The sequence below is a fragment of the Micromonas pusilla genome, assembly GCF_000151265.4.
Source record: "Micromonas pusilla CCMP1545 genomic scaffold MICPUCscaffold_12, whole genome shotgun sequence".
Taxonomy (NCBI): Eukaryota; Viridiplantae; Chlorophyta; class Mamiellophyceae; order Mamiellales; family Mamiellaceae; genus Micromonas; species Micromonas pusilla.
In genome coordinates, this window is record NW_003315893.1 from 844,492 (window position 1) to 864,866 (window position 20,375).

General features: G+C 68.9%; 7 protein-coding genes across 7 annotated transcripts; 3 read left to right on the forward strand and 4 right to left on the reverse strand.

The window, feature by feature from the left end:
• Positions 1–2,524: 2,524 nt before the first annotated feature.
• Positions 2,525–4,213, forward strand: MICPUCDRAFT_52399 (uncharacterized protein; the record flags this gene model as incomplete). The annotated part of the gene is made up of 1 exon (XM_003062433.1): positions 2,525–4,213. The coding sequence occupies one exon, from the start codon at positions 2,525–2,527 to the stop codon at positions 4,211–4,213; it is 1,689 nt and encodes a 562-aa protein (XP_003062479.1).
• A 262-nt stretch (positions 4,214–4,475) lies between these two features.
• MICPUCDRAFT_52400 (uncharacterized protein) lies at positions 4,476–5,507 on the reverse strand (the record flags this gene model as incomplete). Its single annotated transcript, XM_003062680.1, has 1 exon — positions 4,476–5,507. The coding sequence occupies one exon, from the start codon at positions 5,505–5,507 to the stop codon at positions 4,476–4,478; it is 1,032 nt and encodes a 343-aa protein (XP_003062726.1).
• A 154-nt stretch (positions 5,508–5,661) lies between these two features.
• Positions 5,662–6,462, reverse strand: MICPUCDRAFT_52401 (uncharacterized protein; the record flags this gene model as incomplete). The annotated part of the gene is made up of 1 exon (XM_003062681.1): positions 5,662–6,462. The coding sequence occupies one exon, from the start codon at positions 6,460–6,462 to the stop codon at positions 5,662–5,664; it is 801 nt and encodes a 266-aa protein (XP_003062727.1).
• Positions 6,463–6,627: 165 nt separating this feature from the next.
• MICPUCDRAFT_52402 (uncharacterized protein) lies at positions 6,628–8,706 on the reverse strand (the record flags this gene model as incomplete). Its single annotated transcript, XM_003062682.1, has 3 exons — positions 6,628–6,861; positions 7,330–7,994; positions 8,118–8,706. The coding sequence occupies 3 exons, from the start codon at positions 8,704–8,706 to the stop codon at positions 6,628–6,630; spliced, it is 1,488 nt and encodes a 495-aa protein (XP_003062728.1).
• A 95-nt stretch (positions 8,707–8,801) lies between these two features.
• MICPUCDRAFT_52403 (uncharacterized protein) lies at positions 8,802–11,133 on the reverse strand (the record flags this gene model as incomplete). The annotated part of the gene is made up of 3 exons (XM_003062683.1): positions 8,802–9,427; positions 9,632–9,785; positions 9,970–11,133. The coding sequence occupies 3 exons, from the start codon at positions 11,131–11,133 to the stop codon at positions 8,802–8,804; spliced, it is 1,944 nt and encodes a 647-aa protein (XP_003062729.1).
• A 672-nt stretch (positions 11,134–11,805) lies between these two features.
• MICPUCDRAFT_52404 (uncharacterized protein) lies at positions 11,806–17,533 on the forward strand (the record flags this gene model as incomplete). The annotated part of the gene is made up of 4 exons (XM_003062434.1): positions 11,806–11,970; positions 12,317–15,467; positions 15,650–17,001; positions 17,171–17,533. The coding sequence occupies 4 exons, from the start codon at positions 11,806–11,808 to the stop codon at positions 17,531–17,533; spliced, it is 5,031 nt and encodes a 1,676-aa protein (XP_003062480.1).
• A 1,331-nt stretch (positions 17,534–18,864) lies between these two features.
• Positions 18,865–20,313, forward strand: MICPUCDRAFT_29313 (voltage-gated ion channel superfamily; the record flags this gene model as incomplete). The annotated part of the gene is made up of 2 exons (XM_003062435.1): positions 18,865–19,124; positions 19,331–20,313. Coding segments are annotated over exons 1-2 (1,059 nt in total), but the record flags the coding sequence as incomplete, so codon positions are not given.
• Positions 20,314–20,375: the final 62 nt, after the last annotated feature.

Genomic DNA, 20,375 nt, shown 5'->3' on the forward strand with positions numbered 1-20,375 from the left:
CCCCTCCCCCCACCTCCCCAACCTCCCCCGCGACAGAGTACGGCCCCGCCGTGGAAGAGCTCGCGCGCGCGGTCGCGAGCGACGTCCGCCGCGACGACCGCGAACGCGTCATCGCGCGGCTGCTCGCCTCCGGAGCGCACCGACGACTCGCCGACGCGATCGCGTCGTACCGCGCGCGTCGCGCGCCGCATCTAAACGCGCTGTGGCGCCAGGTCCGTCTGGAGGCGGAGCACGCGGACCCTGGGCCCGGCGACGGCGACGGCGACGTCCCGGGGGTGATGGTGACGCGCGGAGACGTGGAGGACGCGCGCGAGCTCGAGAAGACGACGCGGATGGCGTTGGAGCGCGACGAGAGCGCAGCGCGCGCGGCGATGCGCGTTTTGATCGCCGTCGCGCGTCGATCCAAAGACGCCGCGACCGCGGTGCTGCGCACGGGCGTGATCGAGCACGTGGTGGACATCCTAGATGACCCGGAGGACGACGCGCGGCGCGAGGCGGAGATCGAGAGACACGAGCGGCGGCGGCGGCGGGATGAGGAAGGGGACGACGACGACGACGACGACGACGACGAAGCCGACGCTGACGCCGCCGACGCCGACGACGACGATCTCGAGTCGCCGCCGCCGATGCTTCCCGCGCCGCGCGACGTCCACGCCGCCGCGCTCGAACTCCTCTCCGCGATCACGACCCCGGACGGCGACGGCGACGACGACGCCCCGGACGCGCTCGCGTGCGACGCGCTCCTCGCCGCGGATGGACTCCGCAAGCTGTTGGCAATGGTCGCGCGCGGCCCGCGAGACGAGACGAGTCACCGCGCGGCGGAGGCGCTCGCGAACGTCGCCGCGGACGCGTCGATCAAGATGGCGTTCGCGCGCATCGGGATCCCCGCGTTTAAGGCGCTCAAGAGCATGACGCGGCGCGGGAGGAAGCTCGAGTCCGCGGGTCGCGACGGACCGTTTCTGATTCACGTCGCGAGGTGCTGGTCCCGGCTCTTGCGCGGGGACGCCGCGTGCAAGCGAACGTTCACGGACGCGGGGTGCGTCAAGCCCGTGCTGCGCTTGTTCGCGAACCGAGGCGAACGCGACCCGCTCGCGCCGGTCGCGCTGCGCGTGCTGACGACGCTGTTGACCGTGGAAGCGTGCGAGGACGTTCAACGCGACGAGGACGCGTCCGCGGCGCTCGCGGCGAGAGACGCGACGATCGCGTCGCAGATTCCAGCCGCGATATCGCACGCGGTGGACTGTCTCGGGAACGAGTTCATACGCGAGATGCGGTCGAAGTCGGTTAGGGCGCTTTGTGCGGCGGCGGAGGGGGCGTTTCCGGCGTGCGCGACGGTCGCGATGAAGACGGGGTTCGTGCGGGAGGTGCGTCCTCCTCGGTCGCTTTTGCTTTTCTTCCCGCGCGCCGTTTTGTTTGTTTTGTTTCTTCTTACACTGGTCCCCATACGACCTCGTCGGCGTGGTGAACGCCGATCCTTAAGGACTTTTCCCGGCGCATCTCTCCGCCCGTCCCTCGGTTTCATCAATTCCGACGCGCCGCGACGCCTCGCGCCTTCATCGACTGACGCGCCCCTGAACTCCACCCCGACGTCGTTTCGTGTGGACACTAATTACCCTCACTCAGTGCGCGCAAGCGTTGCCGCCGGTGTGCGGGCAGGCGAGCGAGGAGGACGTTGACGCGGGGGTGTGCGCGTCGAGGGCGTTGCGGCGCATCGCGGAGACGGCGGGCGGAGGCGAGGGCGGCGGAGGAAATGCGAAGACGCGTTTATCAACGCCGACGTCTGTCGCGTTTTCGCACCTCAAGGTTCTCTTGGACGACGAAGCGCTGATCACCGCGCGGAAGGCGCTCGAATCTTTGCGCGCGTCCAACCCGGCGCGCGCGACGATCGCGGAGAACCTCCTCGCGTTCGTGCGCGCGTTTGTCCGCGGCGGCGCCGCGCCGGCGGCGGCGGGGAAACAGAAGTCGCCAGCGAAGGACGCCGACGCGCGCGCGGCGTCGCCGTCGAAACGCGCGCTCGCGGTGGCGTGCGCGGAGCTCCTCCCCGCCGTCGCGTACTTCCACTTCGAGAGCCGTCGAAGTCGGGGAGGAAAAAACCGTACCCGTAACCGCTCGGCGTTGTGCGTTTCAGCGCTGCGGACGATTGGCGTCGTCGCGTCCGCGTCGACGAAAGCGGCGGCGTACGTCGCGGAGGTGCGTTCTATACACTGGTCCCCATACGACCGCGTTGGCGTGGTGAACGCCGATCCTTAAGGACTTTTGCCGTCGTTTCTCTCCGCCCGCCCCTCGCTTTCAATCCCCGTCCTCGACGCCTTTCAACGCCACCTGACGCCTTTCAACTCCACCCCGACAATCGCTCGTATGGAACGGCCCTGAGGCGTTCGGGGAGACGTTTCTCTTCGAGTGCGTGGAAGCCGCGACGGCGGTGGACGGTCCCGACGACGTCGAGCGCGGCGGCGGCGGCGACGACGGCGGCGGCGACGACGCAAAAGAGGACGCGCTCGAAGCGCCGGAGATTGTCGACGCGATGACGCTCGCGTCGGAGGCGGACGCCGCGGGCGATTTCGCGTGGTGGATCCACGATAAACTCAACGCGAAAAATTCCGCGCGCGCGCCGACGCCGACGCCGGTCGGTTCGCCGCCGGAACGGTCGCCGAGCGCGCCGACGACGCCGCCGCCGCCGGGCGTGCTGACGCCGCCGCATCGACGCCGGTCGATGACGGTCGTCGCCGCCGCCGTCGCGGCGAACCGACCGGCGCCGCCGCCGCCGCCGACGCCGACGCCGACGACGCGACCGACGCGACCGCCGCGACCGCCGCGGCCGCGCGCCGCCGCCGTCGTCGACGACGACGACCGCGAGCTCCGCGTCGCCGCCGAGCGCCGCCGCGCGATCCACGCCGCGATCGCGCGCGGGATCTCGGGCCTCGCGAGCGACGCCGACGCGCACCGCGCGAAGGTTGTCAAGTTTGAACGCGACGTCGCGCGGAACCGGCTCGACGCGTTCACCTCCGAGATTCGCCGCGAAATCGCCGCGACGGACGCGAAGATCGCGTCGCTCCTCGAGAGCTACCGCGCGCGCGTCGCGCGTTTGGACGACGACATCTTCACCGAGCGCGCGCGCTTGAGGGCGACGCAGGACGCGATCACGCTGGAGCGTCTGAACCCGGAGAAGTCGTCGATCGAGACGGGCGCGTCCGCGGACATCGCGAAACTTCTCGCCGACGCCAACGCCATCATGAATCGCGTCGCGTCGTTCACCGTGTCCAGAGACGCGCTGACGTGGGCGCTGGCGCGCGAGGACGCGGAGGCGGACGCGGACGGTGGTAACGACGGCTGCCCGGTGATCCGCGACCTGCGCTCGAAACGCGTCGCGCTGGAGAAGGAGACTCGAGGGCCGGTCGCCAAGGCGCTCGAGGTGGCCGTGCTCGTGAAGGAGGCGGCGATGCGGTCGGTGGAGAGGGACCGCGCGGCGGCGGCGGCGGCGGCGACGGCGGCGGCGCCGACGCCGACGCGCGGCGCGCGCGGGCGGTCGCGACCGGGGTCGGGGTCGTCGCCCTCTTCTTCTTCGCCCTCCGCGTCGACGCGGCGTCGGTCGACGCTCGAGGACGTGTTCGGGCGCGAGTTCGGGTCCGTGACGGCGTCGTCGCGGTGGGAGCGTTCGCGCGTCGGCATCCTCGCGAAGACGAAGAACCGCGGCGGTAGCGGCGGCGGGAACGAGAGCCCTCGGTCGCCCGTGACGCCGGCGGAGTCGTCCGTCGCGACGTCCTCGAGCGGGATCCCGAGCAGTAGGGGCACCGCCGCGACTACTTCTACTTCTTCTTCTTCGGACGACGCGACGTTGCGCGTCGTCGTCGAGACCCCGTCCGAGATCGTCGCCGCCGCCTCGACGCCGCGGTCTTCGTCCGCGAGCAAGCCGAGGAACCTGTGGAAGCACGGCAGAGGCGAGCTCTTACCGAAAGTACTGACTTGGAACGGTATACCCGTCGCGACGCCGACGCCGCCGCGCGCGGGTTCGGCCGCGAGGGGCGCGAGGGCGTCGTCGAAGGTCTCGCCGCTGCCGCCGGGGAAGGAGGAAGAGGACGCGGACGCCGCGGCGGGGAGCGCGAAGGCGAAAAAGAAGGTGAAGGCGGCGGCGCGCGTCGCCGGCGCGGCGGCGAGCGCGAGCGCGAACGCGAACGACGACGGCGCGAAATCCAAGAGCTGCGTCGTCATGTGACGCGCGCGCGCGCGAGCTCGAGAAGAAAGACAACTACTAGACTAAGATGCTAGCGTAGATAGACATAGATAGGACACCGCCGGCGCGATAGTCGCGCGCCAGGCACGGTTTGGTATACGAATCTAATCGAACCGAACCGATCGAATCGAACCGAACCGAATCGAACCGCGCCGAACCGAACGCGATCGTTCCCCTCCCTATCCCCGGCTCAACCGCAGCGCGCGCTCGCGCTCGTCCTCGACCGTCTCCAACCTCACCCCCGCTATCCGCTCGTACGCGTCCACGACGTCTTCGGGCAGCTCGCTCGTCCACGCATCCGGCCCCCACCCCTCCGCCGTCGCCACGACGCGTCTGAGGGTCGTTTGATTGGTGGGTGATGTGGCGGGAAGTGATGTGATTGGTTAGTTATTTGATGACGTGGATGTTTCATTGGACGACAGAGAGCGACGGAGAGGGCGCCGGCAAAGTCCTTCTTAAGGAACGGCGTGCACCACGCGAACGGGGTCGTATGGGAAGCAGTGTGTGGGACGCGCCTAAACTTTTCATTCGTCGCCACCGCCTCCGCCGCGCCCGCGACGTTCGACGGCGGCGGCGTCAGCGTCAACCCCGCCGCGGACGTCTTCGTCGAGACTCCGCCCACGGGGACTTTCACGTCCAACACCGTCAGCGGCCGGCGCGATTTCGGCGAATACTCTCCCGCGAGCAACGCGTCGTCGCCGAACGCCTCTCGCATCGCTCGCGCGTCGCCGTAGTCCACCTTCGCGCGTCGCGCAGCCTCGCACAGCGCGAGACCGTCGTCGCAGACGTCCAGCACGCGCCCGTCGATCTCCAGCCACGCGTGCGCGCGCGCGATGGCGCCGCGGGAGACGTACCCGCTTCGGACGCGCGTCCCCGGTCCGTCGAATCCGTTCCTTCGGAGCGCCTCGCGCACGGCGAGCGCGACGACGAGCGACGCGCCGTCTAAACCGAGGTCGCACTGCGTCTGCACCGCCTCCGCGGCGACGACGCACGCCGCGCGGTCGCGCAGGGAGAGCGGGACGTCTTTCGTGACTTTCCACACCGCGTCGGGGAGGGACAGGACGCTCGTCGCCTCGCGCGACGTCGACGGCGGCGCGCTCGCGATCTCGCGCTCGAGGTCGAAGAGCGTGAACGACGACGACGACGACGACGGCGACGGCGCGCGGCGGTCGAAGAAGGCGCGCGGCGCGGGCGCGATCGACGCCGCGCGGCGGCGCGCCACGCGGGAGGAGAGCCGCGGCGGCGGAGGCGCGCGCCACGACGCGTGAGGCGGCATCGCGCGCGGCGTTGTGGCGACGACGGAAAGGGGCGCGCCCACAAACGGTCGCATCACGGCTGAGGTCGGCCGTTTTCTGTGAGCGTTTCGTTCGCGCCCAGAATAATTAAGCTACGCACGCTAAGCTCTACCCCTAGCTACCGTATTTTCCCCGTCACGCCAGCGCGCGGCTGAAGAGCACTCGAACGAGCCCCTCGACGCTCGCGACGTCCGCGTCGAGAAGCTCCACGACGCTATCGTCGGCGAAGACGTAGCGTCTCTCGCCGCAATCGCCGCCGCGATCGCCGCCGCAATCCGCAATCGCCAATCCGCAATCGCAATCGCCGCCGCTGCCGGAGTCTCCTCGCTCCTTTTCTTTTTCAAACGCGTCTATGATCTCTCGAATGACGCGTCCTTTGCTGACGCCCCTCCCGACGTTGTGCACCCGCACGCCGCGCGGCACGCCCTCGCGCGTCAGAAACGCGCGGATGTCTTCCACGTGCGAATTCCGAGTCACGACGTGCACCGACGGATGCGACGCCGCGACGCCCGCGAGATCGGCGTCCAACGAGTGCCCTCTCCCGTGCAGCGGCGACGCCCCGGTCTTCGTGCTGCATAACGTCCGGTCGAAGTCCAAAAACACGCACCGCGCGCGCGTGGACTCGATCAACGACGCGACGTCGTCGCCGTCGCCGCAGGTTATCCCGCACGCTTCGCACGACGCGCGCTCGCACGCGATGCACTTCTTCTCGTGCGGACAAAACGCCCTCTTCGGACACTTCCCCCGCGCGCTCACGGGGCACTCCCCGGCGTCGCGCTTCCGCGTCTCGCACTCGAAGCACGACGCGTTCGTGACCCACAGGTTACTGAACCGCTTCTCGCAGTGCTTGCACTTTTGCCTGCCGGACATATACATGAGGGGGCCGGACGGCGGCCATTCGCCCGCGGCGCACGCGGCGCGCAGAACCTCCCGCATCCCCGGCGACCATCGTCTGAGGGCCGTTCCATCGTTCAAAGCGACGTCGGGGTGGAGTTCAAAGGCGTCAGAAGCGGAGTTGAAAGGCGTCGCGGTGTGTCGGGATTGAAACCGAGGGGTGGGCGGAGAGATGCGCCGGGAAGTAAAGTCCTCAAGGATCAGCGTTCACCGCGCCGACGCGGTCGTACGGGGACCGGCGTATAGAACGCGCCTGACTACTCGCGCGTACGACGCGATCGCGTTGCCGATCTCGAACCCCGCGGGGACGAAGTCCGTCGCGCGGCCGCTGCTGGCGTCGCCCGCGACGAACAGACGCGCGCGCGGGCGCGTCAGGATCTCGTCGAGCCAGTGCGAGAGCTCGCGCGTCGCCGGCGCCGCGCCCTGCAACAGCCGTAAGTGCTTAGGGTCGTTCCACACGAAGCGACGTCGGGGTGAGGTTCAAAGGCGTCAGTTTGAGTTGAAAGGCGTCGCGGGCGGGCATTGATAGCGAGGGGTGCGCGGAGAGAAAACGCACGCGGGCAAAGTCCTTAAGGCAGCGCGCGGGAAGGGATAGAACGCACCTTATCCGCGCGGCCCGCGCGTTGCAGCTCGTCGATCGCGTCGGCGCGCGCGTACTCGCTCGGGGACACGCGCGCGCCGTCGCCGCGCGCGCCGACGTCGTTCAGAAGGACGTCTTCGACCGAGCGCGCGGTGGATTCGATCGCGGCGATCGCGGCGTCGAACCCGGCGGCGAGCGCGGCGAAATGTTTCGACAGCGTCGCCGTCTCCGCTCTGAGGGTCGTTCCATACGAGAGAATGTCGGGGTGGAGTTGAAAGGCGTCAGATGGAGTTGAAAGGCGCCGAGGCCGGGGATTGAAAGCGAGGGACCCTGGGCGGAGAGAGACGACGGGCAAAGTCCTTAAGGATCGGCGTCCACCACGCCGACCCGGTCGTATGGGAACCAGTGTATAGAACGCGCCTGATGGACAGCGCTTTCGCGCCGCCGCGCGCGACGAGCGCGCGCTCGAGGTAGGCGAGCGCGTGTGCGGGCCATCCCGGGAGTAAGGAGGCGGCGAGCGAGGTGAACGACGCCAGCTGTGCGCGCACCGCGTTGGCGTCGTCGTCGTAAACGTTCGCGTCCGCGTCCGCGTCCGGCGCCTCCTCCTCCTCATCCTCCTCCTCCTCCTCCGCCCTCGCCTCCGCCGCGCCGCCGCCGTCGCCCTTCCCCTTCCCTCTCCCGCCCGCGAACTCCGCGAACCCGTCCACGCCCTCGTCGCCCAAGAATCTCCGCGCGTTCGCGAGCCAGCTCGACGTCGTCAGCGTCCCCGGGAGCCCCCTCAGTTTCTTACACCGCTCGACCGACGGGTGCCGCGCAACGCACGCGATCTGTTTCATCATCATCCGCCCGTCGAACACCGCGTGCGTCGCGCCTTTCAAGCGCTGATGCGCCACGCACACGTCCCTGTACCGGTGGACGTTCGCGAACCCGGTCTCGAACGACGCGTCGCGTCTGCGCGTGCGGGAGGGGTTTGGACGACGGAACGGTGGAGGTCCTGTCAGTCGGACAGCGCGGCGCGGCGGGGGACGCGGACGACGACGGAGGATGGGCGGAGAGAGACGCCGGGAAAAGTCCTTAAGGAATGGCGTTCACCACGCGAACGCCGTCGTATGGGGACCAGACGGATGGATCTGGGATGGATGATGCGCGCGCGCGCACCGGTAGAACGTCGAGAGACGACGGAGCTCCTTCTCCAGCGGCTCCGCGCGGTGCCAGCTGTGCAGCAGCACCTTCTTCAGGTTCACGACGTTCCGTCGAACCTCGAACGCGTCGTCAAGGCGCGCGGCGTCGCAGACGCGCGTCGCGTCTTTTACCATCGCGGGCGGGAGGACGGCGTCGAGGTCCTTCCTGAGGGTCGTTCCATACAAAGCGATGGCGGGGTGGAGTTCAAAGGCGTCAGATGGAGTTGAAAGGCGTCGAGGGCGGGGATTGAACGCAAGGGATGGGCGGAGAGACACGCCGGGCAAAGTCCTTAAGGAACGGCGTTCACCACGCGAACGGGGTCGTATGGGGACCACTCTGTAATGAACGCACCGGATGAGATCCATCGACCCCTGCGCGTAGCTGAAGATGTTCCGATGCGTAACGTCGAGGACGCAGAGCCCGTGGACGCGCGCCGCGGTCGCCTCCCGCGCGTGCGCGTCCCATTCCGACGGCGAGGAGCGCAGGACCCACGCCTCGGAGGGCGCGGGCGGCGGAGGCGACATGCGTTGTGATGTGCGTCCTTTTTTCGTTCTGTTCTTTTACAAAAAAATCCTTCGCGGGTGGCGCCGCGCGCGCGCCCCCCGTTCTCTAGCTAGGGCTACCCCTTCCTCGTGGACGACCTGAGCACCGCGACGGACGCATTTCCGCGGTTGCTCCGGTTCCTCGCCGCCTGCACGCGCGCGGCCTGCATCTTCGCGCCCTGCTTCGAGTGCCTCGACACCACGCCCTTGACGCGCACCCCTTTCAAGAATTGCTTAGAACCGCTGTTGTGATAGTGACTTCCGCCACCGCCGGCGCCCCAGTGATGCACGATGGCGCGTCTCGCCGCGTTATCCGCGGCGCCGGCTTTAAACGCGAACTGGCTCGCGATCGCCTTGCTCATCCCTCTCCGCTCGATCCGCATCGACCGCGCGAGGACCTCGTTGCGCTGTTTGTTCCTCTCGCGCGTCGCGAGTCGAACCGCGACAGAGACGGCGCGTTCGCGCTCTCTGTTCGACGCCCCCTTGGCGACGTAATCGTTCCTGAACCGCTGCTTGTAGTACCTCCGGAAGTTCCTGTGGCCGATCTGTTTCCCGCTGCGCGTCACGAGCTCGAGACCCGCGAGGCTCGCGGTGGATCCGACCGCGGTGTAGTCCGAGGGGACGACGACGGCGGCGGCGGTGTCGTTCGACGCGAAGTCGTAAAACTCCGAGTACTCCGGCGCGTAGTCCTCCGCGAAGAGCTCTGAGGGTTGAAAGGCGTCGGGGTGGAGTTGAAAGGCGTCAGAAGCGGAGTTGAAAGGCGTCGAGGTGTGAGCGTCGGGATTGAAAGCAGCGAGGGACCCTGGGCGGAGAGACACGCGCGCGGGACCCAAAAGTCCTCAAGGAATTGCGCGCGCCGCGCGAAGGCGGTCGTATACGGGGACCAGCGCGCGCGACCAGGACGCACCCAACTCTGAGGCGCTCAGCGGCTCAAACTTGATGCGCACGTGCTGCTTATCGCGCATGTGCCCTCGGACGCCCTCCAGGGTACCAAACACGCGGTCGCAGAACACGCATCGACGCTCGCGGTACAGCTTGCGCTGGAGGTAGGACACGAGCCCCTCCGGGCCGTTCCATACAAGCGAAAGTCGGGGTGGAGTTGAAAGGCGTCAGGTGGCGTTGAAAGGCGCCGTGGGCGGGGATTGAAAGCGAGGTGTGGGCGGAGAGATGCGCCGGGAAAAGTCCTTAAGGATCGGCGTTCACCACGCCAACGCGGTCGTATGGGGACCAGTGTATAGAACGCACCTCCGGGTCGATCAGGTTGCGTCGATACGGCGGCACGAAGCCGTGCTCGACGCGCATGCGATCGAGGTTCTCCTCGAACGACGCCGAGACGACGCCGTCGAAGAGCGACTCGCGCAGGCGCGGTTCCCACGGCGCGGCGCCGTCGTCGTCGCTCTCGGTCTCCCACGCGGAGGATTCGGAGTCGTCGGCGGCGGCGGCGGCGGCGTCGGCCGCTTCCTCGGGCGGCGGCGGCGGCGGCGGCGGCGGCGGCTCTTCGTCTGGAACGTCCTCGACCAGAACGTCTTCGAGGTCTTCCGCCGGCGCGTCTTCGACCTCTATCACGGACTCGGGCTCGGGCTCGGGCTCGGGCTCGGGATCTTCTTCATCTTCCTCGTCCTCTTCCTCTTCCTCGTCGTCGTCGTCGTCGCTCCCGCGAAGCAGCGAAAAACCGCCGGCGCCTGCGCCGCCGACGCCCCTCCCCGCCTCCTCGCCGTCGCCGTCTTCCTCCTCCGTCTCTTCCAAGTCCGCGAGCGCGCTCCTCGCGAGGACGCCCGCGCCCACGTCGTCGTCCTCGTCCTCGTCGTCGACCCTCCCCCCCCGTCCTCCTCCTCCTCCTCCTCCTCCTCCTCGGTCCTTCTTCGATCGATTCGCGCGCGCGTTTCGCGTCGGATTCCGCACGCGCCACGCCGCCTCCTCCTCGTCCGCGGCGAGCTGGTTGAGCGATCCCGCGGCCGCCTCGCGCGCCGCCCTCGCTTCCGCCTCCTTCTTCCGCGTCGCCTTCTTCCTCCGGACCGCCTCGTCGTGCTCCTCCCTGAGCTTCCGCGCCTTCTCGTTCCCGGTGCCGCGGCATCCGATGCCGAAGCCGCCGAGCTGCACGCGCGCGGAGGAGCCGGTGCCGGTCGCGCCGCCGCGCTTCGCCTCGCGCGCGGCGGACGCCGCGGCCGCCGCGGCCGCCGCCGCCTCCTCGTCGTCGTCCGAGTCCGAGCGCGCGCCGCGGCGGCCTCTCGCGCTCTTGCGGCTCTTCCCGCCGGATCCGCCGCGCGCGTCGGACGGAGGCGGAGGACGCGACGAAGTAGGCTCGGACGGCGCGGCGCCACCGCCGCTCGCCGCGTCCGCTTGCCTCGCCTGCTTCGTCGCGCGCTTCACCGCCTCCAGCGTCTTCGGGTTGCTCTTCCCTTTCGCCATGACGCCGTTCGCTTCGCTTCGCTTCCCTCGCCGTCGGACGGGGACGCGCGCGCGCCGTCCCCTCTCGCCCCGCCCCGCGCGTCGGAAGGTGTCGCGCGCGCGGCGAGACGAGATCCTACCGGTCTTCCGGCCGTCTCGTGGCTCGCGCGCGATCCATCCTGTCTGATCGCGAGCGCTATCGTAGCGCGTGTCGGTCGCGGGGCGCTTCGGCCGTCGGTCAGTTGGGAGAAGTGCGGGTCGGTTTGACCCACTGGCTCGATCGGGGAGTGGTTTGAAACTCATCGAAATCTACTACAGTAGTCTACGTTTTCGGACCGTTGGCCGTATGCGTTCTTAGTCTGCGTTCGTGACTCGTGGAAACTTACGGTCTAATGACTCGAGAAATCGCTCGGCTCGTCCCAGAGGGGTACAAACTTCGTTCGGCGAAGCTGTCGTTTGTCGTTGCGCGAACGGCGACAGCCGCGCGAGCGGCATTGCATCGCGCGTCGCGACCTCTCGTGACCGCACGCACGCACGCCGCACGCCGCCGCGCGATCGTTTTGAACGCGCGAAGCAGCACGCACGCACCTCGCGCGCGCGCGTCGTCGCGTCGAAGGACTCGCACGCTCGCGCGCGCGTCGACCCCGCCGCGGGTTGCACGCATTTCGTCTTTTCGAGACGCGAGCGCGCGCGATGGCGGGACCGTCGCGCAGGCGGTCGCCGCGTAACGCCGCGAACGCGGAGAACGCGCCCGCGCCGTCGCCGGTCGCGGACACGCCATCGAAGACGACGACGCGCGCGGACGGCGGCGCGGTTCCGGAGAAGGAGAACCCCGCGCACGAGGCGACGCCGTCGTCGGTGCGTCGAGATTTCGCTCGACGCGCGGAGGGAGCTTCGTCGCGCGTCCGTCGTCGTCGTCGTCGTCGTCGTCGTCTCCCGCGAGACGACGCGCCCCCGCGCGCGTCCCCGACGCGATATCGCGCGCGACCGCGACGCTCTCCGCGGCGACGCGCGACGCGTCGTCCGTCGCCGCGGAGGCTGCGCCGTCGCGCGCGGCCCTCGCGCCCGTCGGTCCCTCCCGCGGCGCACGCATTTCATCGTTTCGACCCCCTCCCTCCCTCTCCGAGCGAACGAATCAAATCAAATCTGACGCCGCGCCCTCCTCCTCCTCCTCCCTTCCTCCTCGCCGCCCCCCATCCCCCAGATCCTCAAACGCCGCCGCCGCAGCATCCTGAGCGACGTCTCCAAGGCCACGGGCGCGGACGCGGGCGCGAACGCGTCCCCGAACGCGCGCGCGGCGTTAAAGAAGCGCCGCCAATCCTTGGCGAACCGACGCGTCTCGTTCGCCGTCGACACCGCGTTGGAATCCGTCCGCGAGTTTGCGAAAGACGAGGGCGCCGAGGGCTCCGGGCTGGACGCCGTCGCGTTCCCGGACCCGGTGACAGCGACGGCGGCGAGCTCGAGCGCGAAACCGGTCGCGACGCTCGCGTCGTGCCCCCCTCCGGCGCCGATCGTCGTCGCGCCGTCGCCGGCGCCGGCGCCGACGCCGACGCCGACGCCGACGCCCGCGCCGCACGTCACGCCGACGGCGACGGACCCGTTCCTCGCGTTCGGCGTCTCCCCCGCGGCGTCGGGCGGATCCAAGTCCCACGCGACGCCGTCCGAGGATGGGACGATCGCGTTCAGCCACGGCGTGATGTCCACCCCGGGGTCCAACCTCAACCTCACGGGAAACCTCGCGGGCGGCGGCGGAGGGCGGCCGTCCGACGCGACGTCGCACGGCACCGGCACCGTGGGCGCGTTCGATCTCGGGGACACGCCGAACGTCGCGAACGCTACGCCGATGTCCGCGAACGGCGGCGGCGGCGGCGCGCCGACGCCGAACAGCGGGCCGGGGTCTGTGGACATTGGAAACGTGTTTTCGAAAAACTTGCCGCGCAGGGTCACGATGGACCCGTCGCAGTACCGCGACGCGATGAAAGCCGCGGGGAACGACCTGACGACGACGCCGACGATCACGGAGAGCGGCGGTTTGGACGACGACGAGGACGACGACGAGGTTGACGACGAAGACGGCGGCGAGCTCGGGATGCACGACGACGGCGTCACCGCCTCCGTCCCCGGGCTCGCCGCGCTCGCGGACGAGGACGAGGACGAGGACGAGACCGAGGCTGGCCACGCCCCTGTTGGGATGTCCGCGCCCGGGCACACGGCGGCGTTCAAATACGACGCGAGCGCGGCGGCGAACGCGAACGCGAACGAAATCACCGCGGCGGTGCCTTCGTTATCCTCCCTCGCCGCGGACGACGAAGACGACGACGACCACCTCGCGACGGTAAACGTCCACGACGTCTCCAAGCACTCCACAAACTCGAGCGAGGCGTCGCCCGCGCTGTGCGGGCTCCCCATGGGGAGCGTCACCGAGGACGTCGCGGCGAACATGGCTGCCGATCTGGCCGCGGCGGTGGCGGCGGACCAGGCGAAGAACATCGCGGGCGGCGCAGGCGGCGCGTCGGCGTCCGCGTCCGCGTCCGCGTCGTCGAACGACGGCGACGATTACACGATGGCCATGGACCTCGGGTACACGACGATGCTCCCAACGCGTCAGAACGCCGTTTCGAAAGGCGGCGCGACGCCGACGGTGAACTTCCCGCCGCCCGGCGCGGGCGGCCCCACGCCGACGGCGACGGCGCTCTCCGATTTCAACTTCACCTCCGCGCTCGAGGCGGGCGCGCACGGCGTGTGGGGCGCCGCGCGCGACACCCCGGGCGGCGGCGTCAACGGCGTCACGATGACCGTGGAGATGACCCAGGCGCTGAACGCGCGGAGGAAGTCTATGGCTGCGCAGGCGTTGGAGCGGAAGCGACGGATGACGCTCGGCGTGAAGGGGGTTGCGGGGTTCGCGCACCCGGCGGATCGCCGTAAATCCCGCGCGCCGTTCGCGATGCCGCACGGGATATCTCCGGGCGGCGCGCACACGATGACCGTGGACCTCGACGCGAACGGCGCGAAGGTGATGGGCAAGGACACGTTCGAGTTTGTGTACGGCGGGCAGGATAAGACTGGGGAGCCCGGGAGGCCGAGCGACGCGACGAAGACGAGCGCGTCGGGGTTCGGCGACTTCGCCGCGTCGACGCCGACGCTGACCGACCTCTCCTTCGGCGGCGCCGCGGTGAACGACAACGCCGCGGGTTCAAACGCGAACGCGGACGGGGTCGATTTGAACCTGAGCGACAGCTTCGAGGCACCCCCCGGCAAGACGTCGCTCGCGTCTTCGGGGAACGACACCTGGGACAAGTCGAAGACGACGACGACGACGACGACGCCCGCGGCGAGCTCTCTCCCGGGTCCGTCCACCGACCGCGAGAACACCGGATTCACCCTCCCCGGGGACGACACGATGCGGTTGCTCTTGAAGAACAAGCTCGGCGAGCACGGAGACGCGACGCCCGCGCCGCCGAGCGACGGCAACGCCGCCACGGACGGCTCCACGGGGTCGGCGGCGCCGCCCGCCGTCGACGAGAATCACGCCGCCGCGGATCCGACGAAGACGTCCAAGCGAACGACGACGGATACTTGGGACAAAGCGCTCACGGACACGACCGGCGACGTGCTCGTGCCGATGCCCGGCGTCCATAACGGTCACACGATGACCGTTACTGGCGTCGTGCCGTTCGCGACGCCGCACGAGTCGCTCAAGGCGCCGTCCGTCGCCGGCTCCGCGGGGGCCGCGTCGTCCACCGGCGGGTTCACCCCCGGCGACGAAACGCTCGAGATGATCGAAAAGTTGAAAGCGCGAGAGCACGGGTTCACCGCGAAGACGCCCGGGACGCACGCGGGGCGCCCCTCCACCCTCGGCTGGGGGTTCGCGTCCGCGCTCGGCACGCCGCTGCCGCCGCTCGGAGGCGCGGCGCCGACGGCGTTCACGCCCAACCGAAACACGAGCATCGCCGGCGGCGCGCCCGGAAGCGGGTTCAAGACGCGAAACGGCCACGGGTTCGCCGGGCCCGGGTTCGACCCCGCGCCCGCGTTCGGGCGCCAATACGGCGACGCCGCTTTCGGCGCGTTCACCCCGGGCGGGTCGCAGAGGGACACGCTGCGCGGCGCCAAGGCGCTGAACGACGCCAAGACGCTCGAGGGGGCGTTGGGCTTGCCCGCCGACTGCCCTCCCATCCCGGACGTCGGCGGCGTGGTGGAGCTGGAGACGTTTCTTCACGCGTGCGAGGTGTCGTTCATGGAGGCGCGCAACTTGCGGCGGAAGAGCCTCGCGATGGAGTCGCTGTCCAACGCGCCGCCGCCGTCGAACGTGTACGAGGGGTTGAAGCTCGTGTGCCTCACCGCGCCGATGATTGAAGGTGCGTTCTTTCAAGCGTGCGCCGTTTCTTAAGAAGGAGTTTTTTTTGGGTCCCTCCCTCCCTCCCGCGCGCGTCGGTCGTGTTTCTCTCCGCCCATCCCTCGACGCCCGCCCGCCTTTCAAACTCCGTCTGATGCCTTTGAACGAACGCCGAAAACCCCCTCGAACGACCCATCGCTGCAGCGCTCGAGCCGATGCACGAGCACTTGTCCGACGCGCTCGCGTCGGACGCCAAGGACATCGACCGACTCAAGCTGGACGTCGAACGCGCGCAGCCGCCCCTTCTGCGGCTCGCGTCGTCGGACGACCCCGCGCACGTCGCCGCGCTGCAGCGCGCCGGGAAGATGCTCAAGAAGGAGTGCCAGCTCGCGGCGAAGGACGACTTCACGTCGCACCGGCTGCTCACGGAGCGAGCCGTCGCGGAGTCGCTCGTCGTCGCCGCCGCCGCGCTTCAACGGACGGAGACGAGCCTTACGCACTCGAGGGAGATCGCCGCGGAGGCGTGCGCGGCTGCCGACGCGCACGAGGCGGACCTGCGCGAGAGGATCGACGCGTGCGGCGACGCCGCGGCGTCGAGAGATCGTCTGCTGACCACCAGAAGGGGTTTGCTCGCGGCGTTGGCGCAGCGACGGAGGCTCGTCGACGACGCGAAGCGAAAACTCCGCGAGACGAACGACGACGTCGTCGCCATGACGCGACGCGGCGGCGTCGTCCAGGCGGAGCACTCGCGGTTCAGCGCGCAGCTCGAGGAAGCGCGCGCGGTCGCCGCGCAGAAGGGCGTCGAGCTGCCGGAAGACGGCGGCGCGAGCGCGCGTTCCGCGGCGGCGGCGCGCGCGAAGAAGGCTGGCGAGGCGTGCCGCGCGCTCGGCGAGGAACTCGCGGTGTTGAACCGCGTCACGCCGTGGCGGCTGGACGGGCTCTCCGGCGGAGGCGACACGCTCTCGCTGCGCGTCGGGCGGTTGTTTCGGATCGCGCTGGACGTCGGCACCGGCGCCGGGCGCGTCACGCTGCAGCCGTGCAGCGGCGTGACGCCGCAGGGGGGCGTCGCGTTCGCCGCCGCCGTCGCGGGGGCGCCGCGCGCGTGGAACGAGACGTCGGAAAACGCGAGAAACGGCCATCTCGCGGCTGTTTTACAGTCCATCGTCCCGGGGCTGCGACGCGCGGAGGCGACGTTGGGCGAGGCGGAGGCGTGCCGCGACGCGTTCCCGAGAATCACGAAGATGCGATGCACCGCCGGCGGCGGCCTCGAGCTGTCCTTCACGGATTTCAACATGGAACGCAAAGTCGACGTCGCGCTCGACTTTAGCCGAGGCGCGTACCCGCGCGGGAAGCTCTCCCCGCGCGTCGCCGTCGTGTACCACGGCACCGGACCGCCGCTGCCGAGCGCGGCGACGATGGAAGCCGCGATCGACCGCGTACCGAGCGGCGCGTGCGGGCGGCGGCTGTTTGGGATATGCCGGCTGATGGATTGGATCGTCGCGCGCGGCGAAGAGGGCGCGTTCTTACACTGGTCCCCATACGACCCTGTTGGCGTGGTGAACGCCGATCCTTAAGGACTTTGCCCGGCGTCTCTCTGCGCCCACCCCCCGCTTTCAATCCCCGCCCTCGACGCCTTTCAACTCCAACTGACGCCTTTCAACTCCACCCCGACATTCGCTTGTAGGCGCGCGCGACGCGGCGGCGGCGGCGGCGGCGGCGGCGAAGCCCGCGGCGGCGGCGGCGGCGCCGACGCCCGGACCGAAGCACTGGAAGGGGGGCGTCCTGCCGTTCATCGCGGCGACGCCGAAGGAGGGAGAAGGAGAAGCGCGAGCGACGACGACGACGCACGACGCCACGGACGTGGAGTCGCTGCGCGCGGGGGTGGCGTCGGCGGCGGCGAAGGCGAAGGCGGCCGCCGCGGAGCTCGCGCGCGCGACGGCGAAGAGCGGCGAAGGGATGGCGATGGCGATGGCGATGGCGCCGGCGAGCGATGCGGCGTTCGATTCCGCCGCCGCGAGGACGCCCGCGGGGTTCGTCTCGCAGGGCGCGAACCCGCTCTTCGACGACGCCATGGACATGGACGAGTAAACGACGGGTGAGGACGAGAGGCCTGGCGGGGAAGAGGAGACGCGACCGCGGCGGCGGCGACGGCGTCGCGTCGCGTCGCGTCGCGTCGCGTCGCGCGACGAGACGTTTAGGGACCCGGGACCCACGACGCGCGACGATTAATACGCACTGTTTGTTTTGCATTCGTTCGTTCGCGGTCCCGCGCGCGCGATGTCTCGCGCTGCGCGTGGCGCGGCGCGAGAGGCTCGGCCGCGCGGCGGCTGACAATCGTCGACTCGAAAACGCCCGACCCGAAATCGAGTAAGGTGCGATTTCCTCACACTGGTTCCCATACGACCGCGTCGGCGGGGTGAACGCCGTTTCTTAAGGACTTTTGCCGTACTGTAGTCTGGTAACAACAAGTCTGGATTTTTTTGTAACCGCGATGTCTCCGCTCCCGCGGCTCCGACGGCGGTGGCACAACACTGCCGCGCCGCTCCCGCCGCCGGCGCGCGTCCGCGGTATCGCGTCGGCTCTCGCGCCGCGCGGAGACCGTCGACGCGAGCGCGCGCGCCGTCGCGAGATCGACGCGGGAACGCGTCGAACGATCGTTCGCGCGATTCGATCGATCGCGTTGGATACTCCGAAGTTGAATTCGCGCTGACGAAGCGAGCGCGATCCACCTCCCTCCGTCGCGAGGATGAACATCAACAAGACCGGGAAATTCCTCGGCGCCCCCGGCGGCGCCGACGCGTTCGACGACCACGTCGACCCGACGATCACGGTCAGCGATCGCATCGGCATGACGGACTCGAAGCGCGGCATCGCGCAGCTGGAATCGCTGAAAAGAGACGCGAGCGACGCGGGCACGATGGCGGGCGAAGGGAAGCGCCTGAACAGCGGCGTCGGCGGCCCGACCGAGCTCGCGCGCACCATCTCCGTCGACGACGACGACGCGACGCCGACGCCGAGGCCGAGGACGCGCGCGTCGCTCGACGTCGCGTTCACCGCGGACGACGTCGACGGGGAAGAAGTGCGCGTGGCGGTCGAAAAGCCAGAGGCGTCGACGAGGGATCCGACGCGACCCGGGGGCGACGCCTTCGCGCTGCCGACGGAAAAGGCGAAGGGCGCGGGCGGGACCTTCATCGCGGGCGCGTTCAGGATCGGCGCGGACGTGCACTACGTCGAGAAGAAGTCCGACGCGCCGTTCGCGCCGGGCGACTTGCGCGACGACGACGAGGACGCGAGCGACCGTGGAACGAAGACGACGAAGAGCACGCGGTTCGAAGACCCCGCGGACATGCTGAGAGCGCGAACGCGAGAGAGTAATCCTACGGAAGCCGCGCACGGGTCGAAATACGTCGCGGGGGTCTCGAGCTCGTCGGCGGCCGGCGGCGGCGGCGGCGGCGGCGGCGAAGGAAAAAAATCGCTGAGCTGGAGCAGTTCCGTCACGCGCTCGCAGGTGAGGGCCGCGAACGTCGACGCGCGCGACCGCGACAACTTCAGCATCCGAGCGTACGCCGACCGCTACCTCATCGACCCGAACGGGCGGTTCATGGTCTGGTGGGACGTCCTCATCTTCACCGCCCTGGCGTACACGGCGAGTTGGACGCCGTACGAAGTCGCGTTCGAGGTGCGTTCTAGTATCACGCCGGTCCCCATACGACCGCGTTCGCGTGGTGAACGCCGATCCTTAAGGACTTTCTCATCCGGCGCATCTCTCCGCCCAGGGTCCCTCGCTTTCAATCCCGACACACCTCGACGCCTGCCTTTCAACTCCGCTTCTGACGCCTTTCAACTCCACCCCGACGTCGCTTCGTATGGACCCTCGACCCCGAGACGGACGGCGAGACGCTCGAGATCGAGATCACGGCCACGTTCATCATGAACCGAATCGTGGACCTCGCGTTCATTTTTGACCTCGTGTTCACGTTCTTCACGCCGTACACGAAGGAGGACGGGACGATCGTGGACGAGAAGAAGGACATCGCCGTCGAGTACGCGAAATCGTGGCTTTTCCCGGATTTCATCGCGTGCGTTCCGTACGACCTCATCGCGTACTATTCCAACAGCGAAGACGTCTCCAAGCTGAAGATCATGCGCGGGTTACGTCTGCTGAAGCTCACGAACATGGTCCGCATCTTGCGCGCGGGGCGGATGTTCCGCCGGTACGAAGCCGAAAACGACGTCAACTACAGCGCGCTCGGGATTTACAAATTTTCCTTCTTCATCCTCTTTCTCGCGCACTGGATGGCGTGCGTATGGTACTGCATAACCTGGCTCGACGAACGAGAAGTGTCTTGGGTGACGTCGTACTTCGACTCCATGCAGAGCGACGGCACGACGACGACGATCCCGGACGGGACGCTGTACCTCGCGTCGTTGTACTGGGCCGTGGCGACGTTGTCGACGTTGGGGTACGGAGACGTGATTCCGCAGACCAACGCGGAGCGGATGTTTTCGATTCTGTGCACGTTCATGGGGGGCGCCATCTACGCGTACCTCCTCGGAAGCGTCTGCGCGATCATCTCGCACCTGGACGAGAGCTCGAACACGTTTTATCGGCAGATGGACGCGCTGAACTCGTTCATGAAGGAGAAGAATTTGCGCGACGATTTACGCGTGCGGCTGCGTGATTTTTTTCGATTCCGTCGAAACTCGCGCGGCATCGTCGAGTGGAGCAACGTGATGCACCTCATGTCCGACGCGCTGCGCTTAGAAGTCGCGGAGGCGGTGTTCGGGAAGTGGGTGCGAGCGATGCCGCTGTTCGAGGACGCGCCGAAGCGCTTGCCCGACCTTCTCTCCGCGCACCTCTCGTCGCTGGTGTTGTCCCCGCAAGAAGATTTGATGGCGAATCCGATTCGACGCGAGTGCGTCTTCGTCA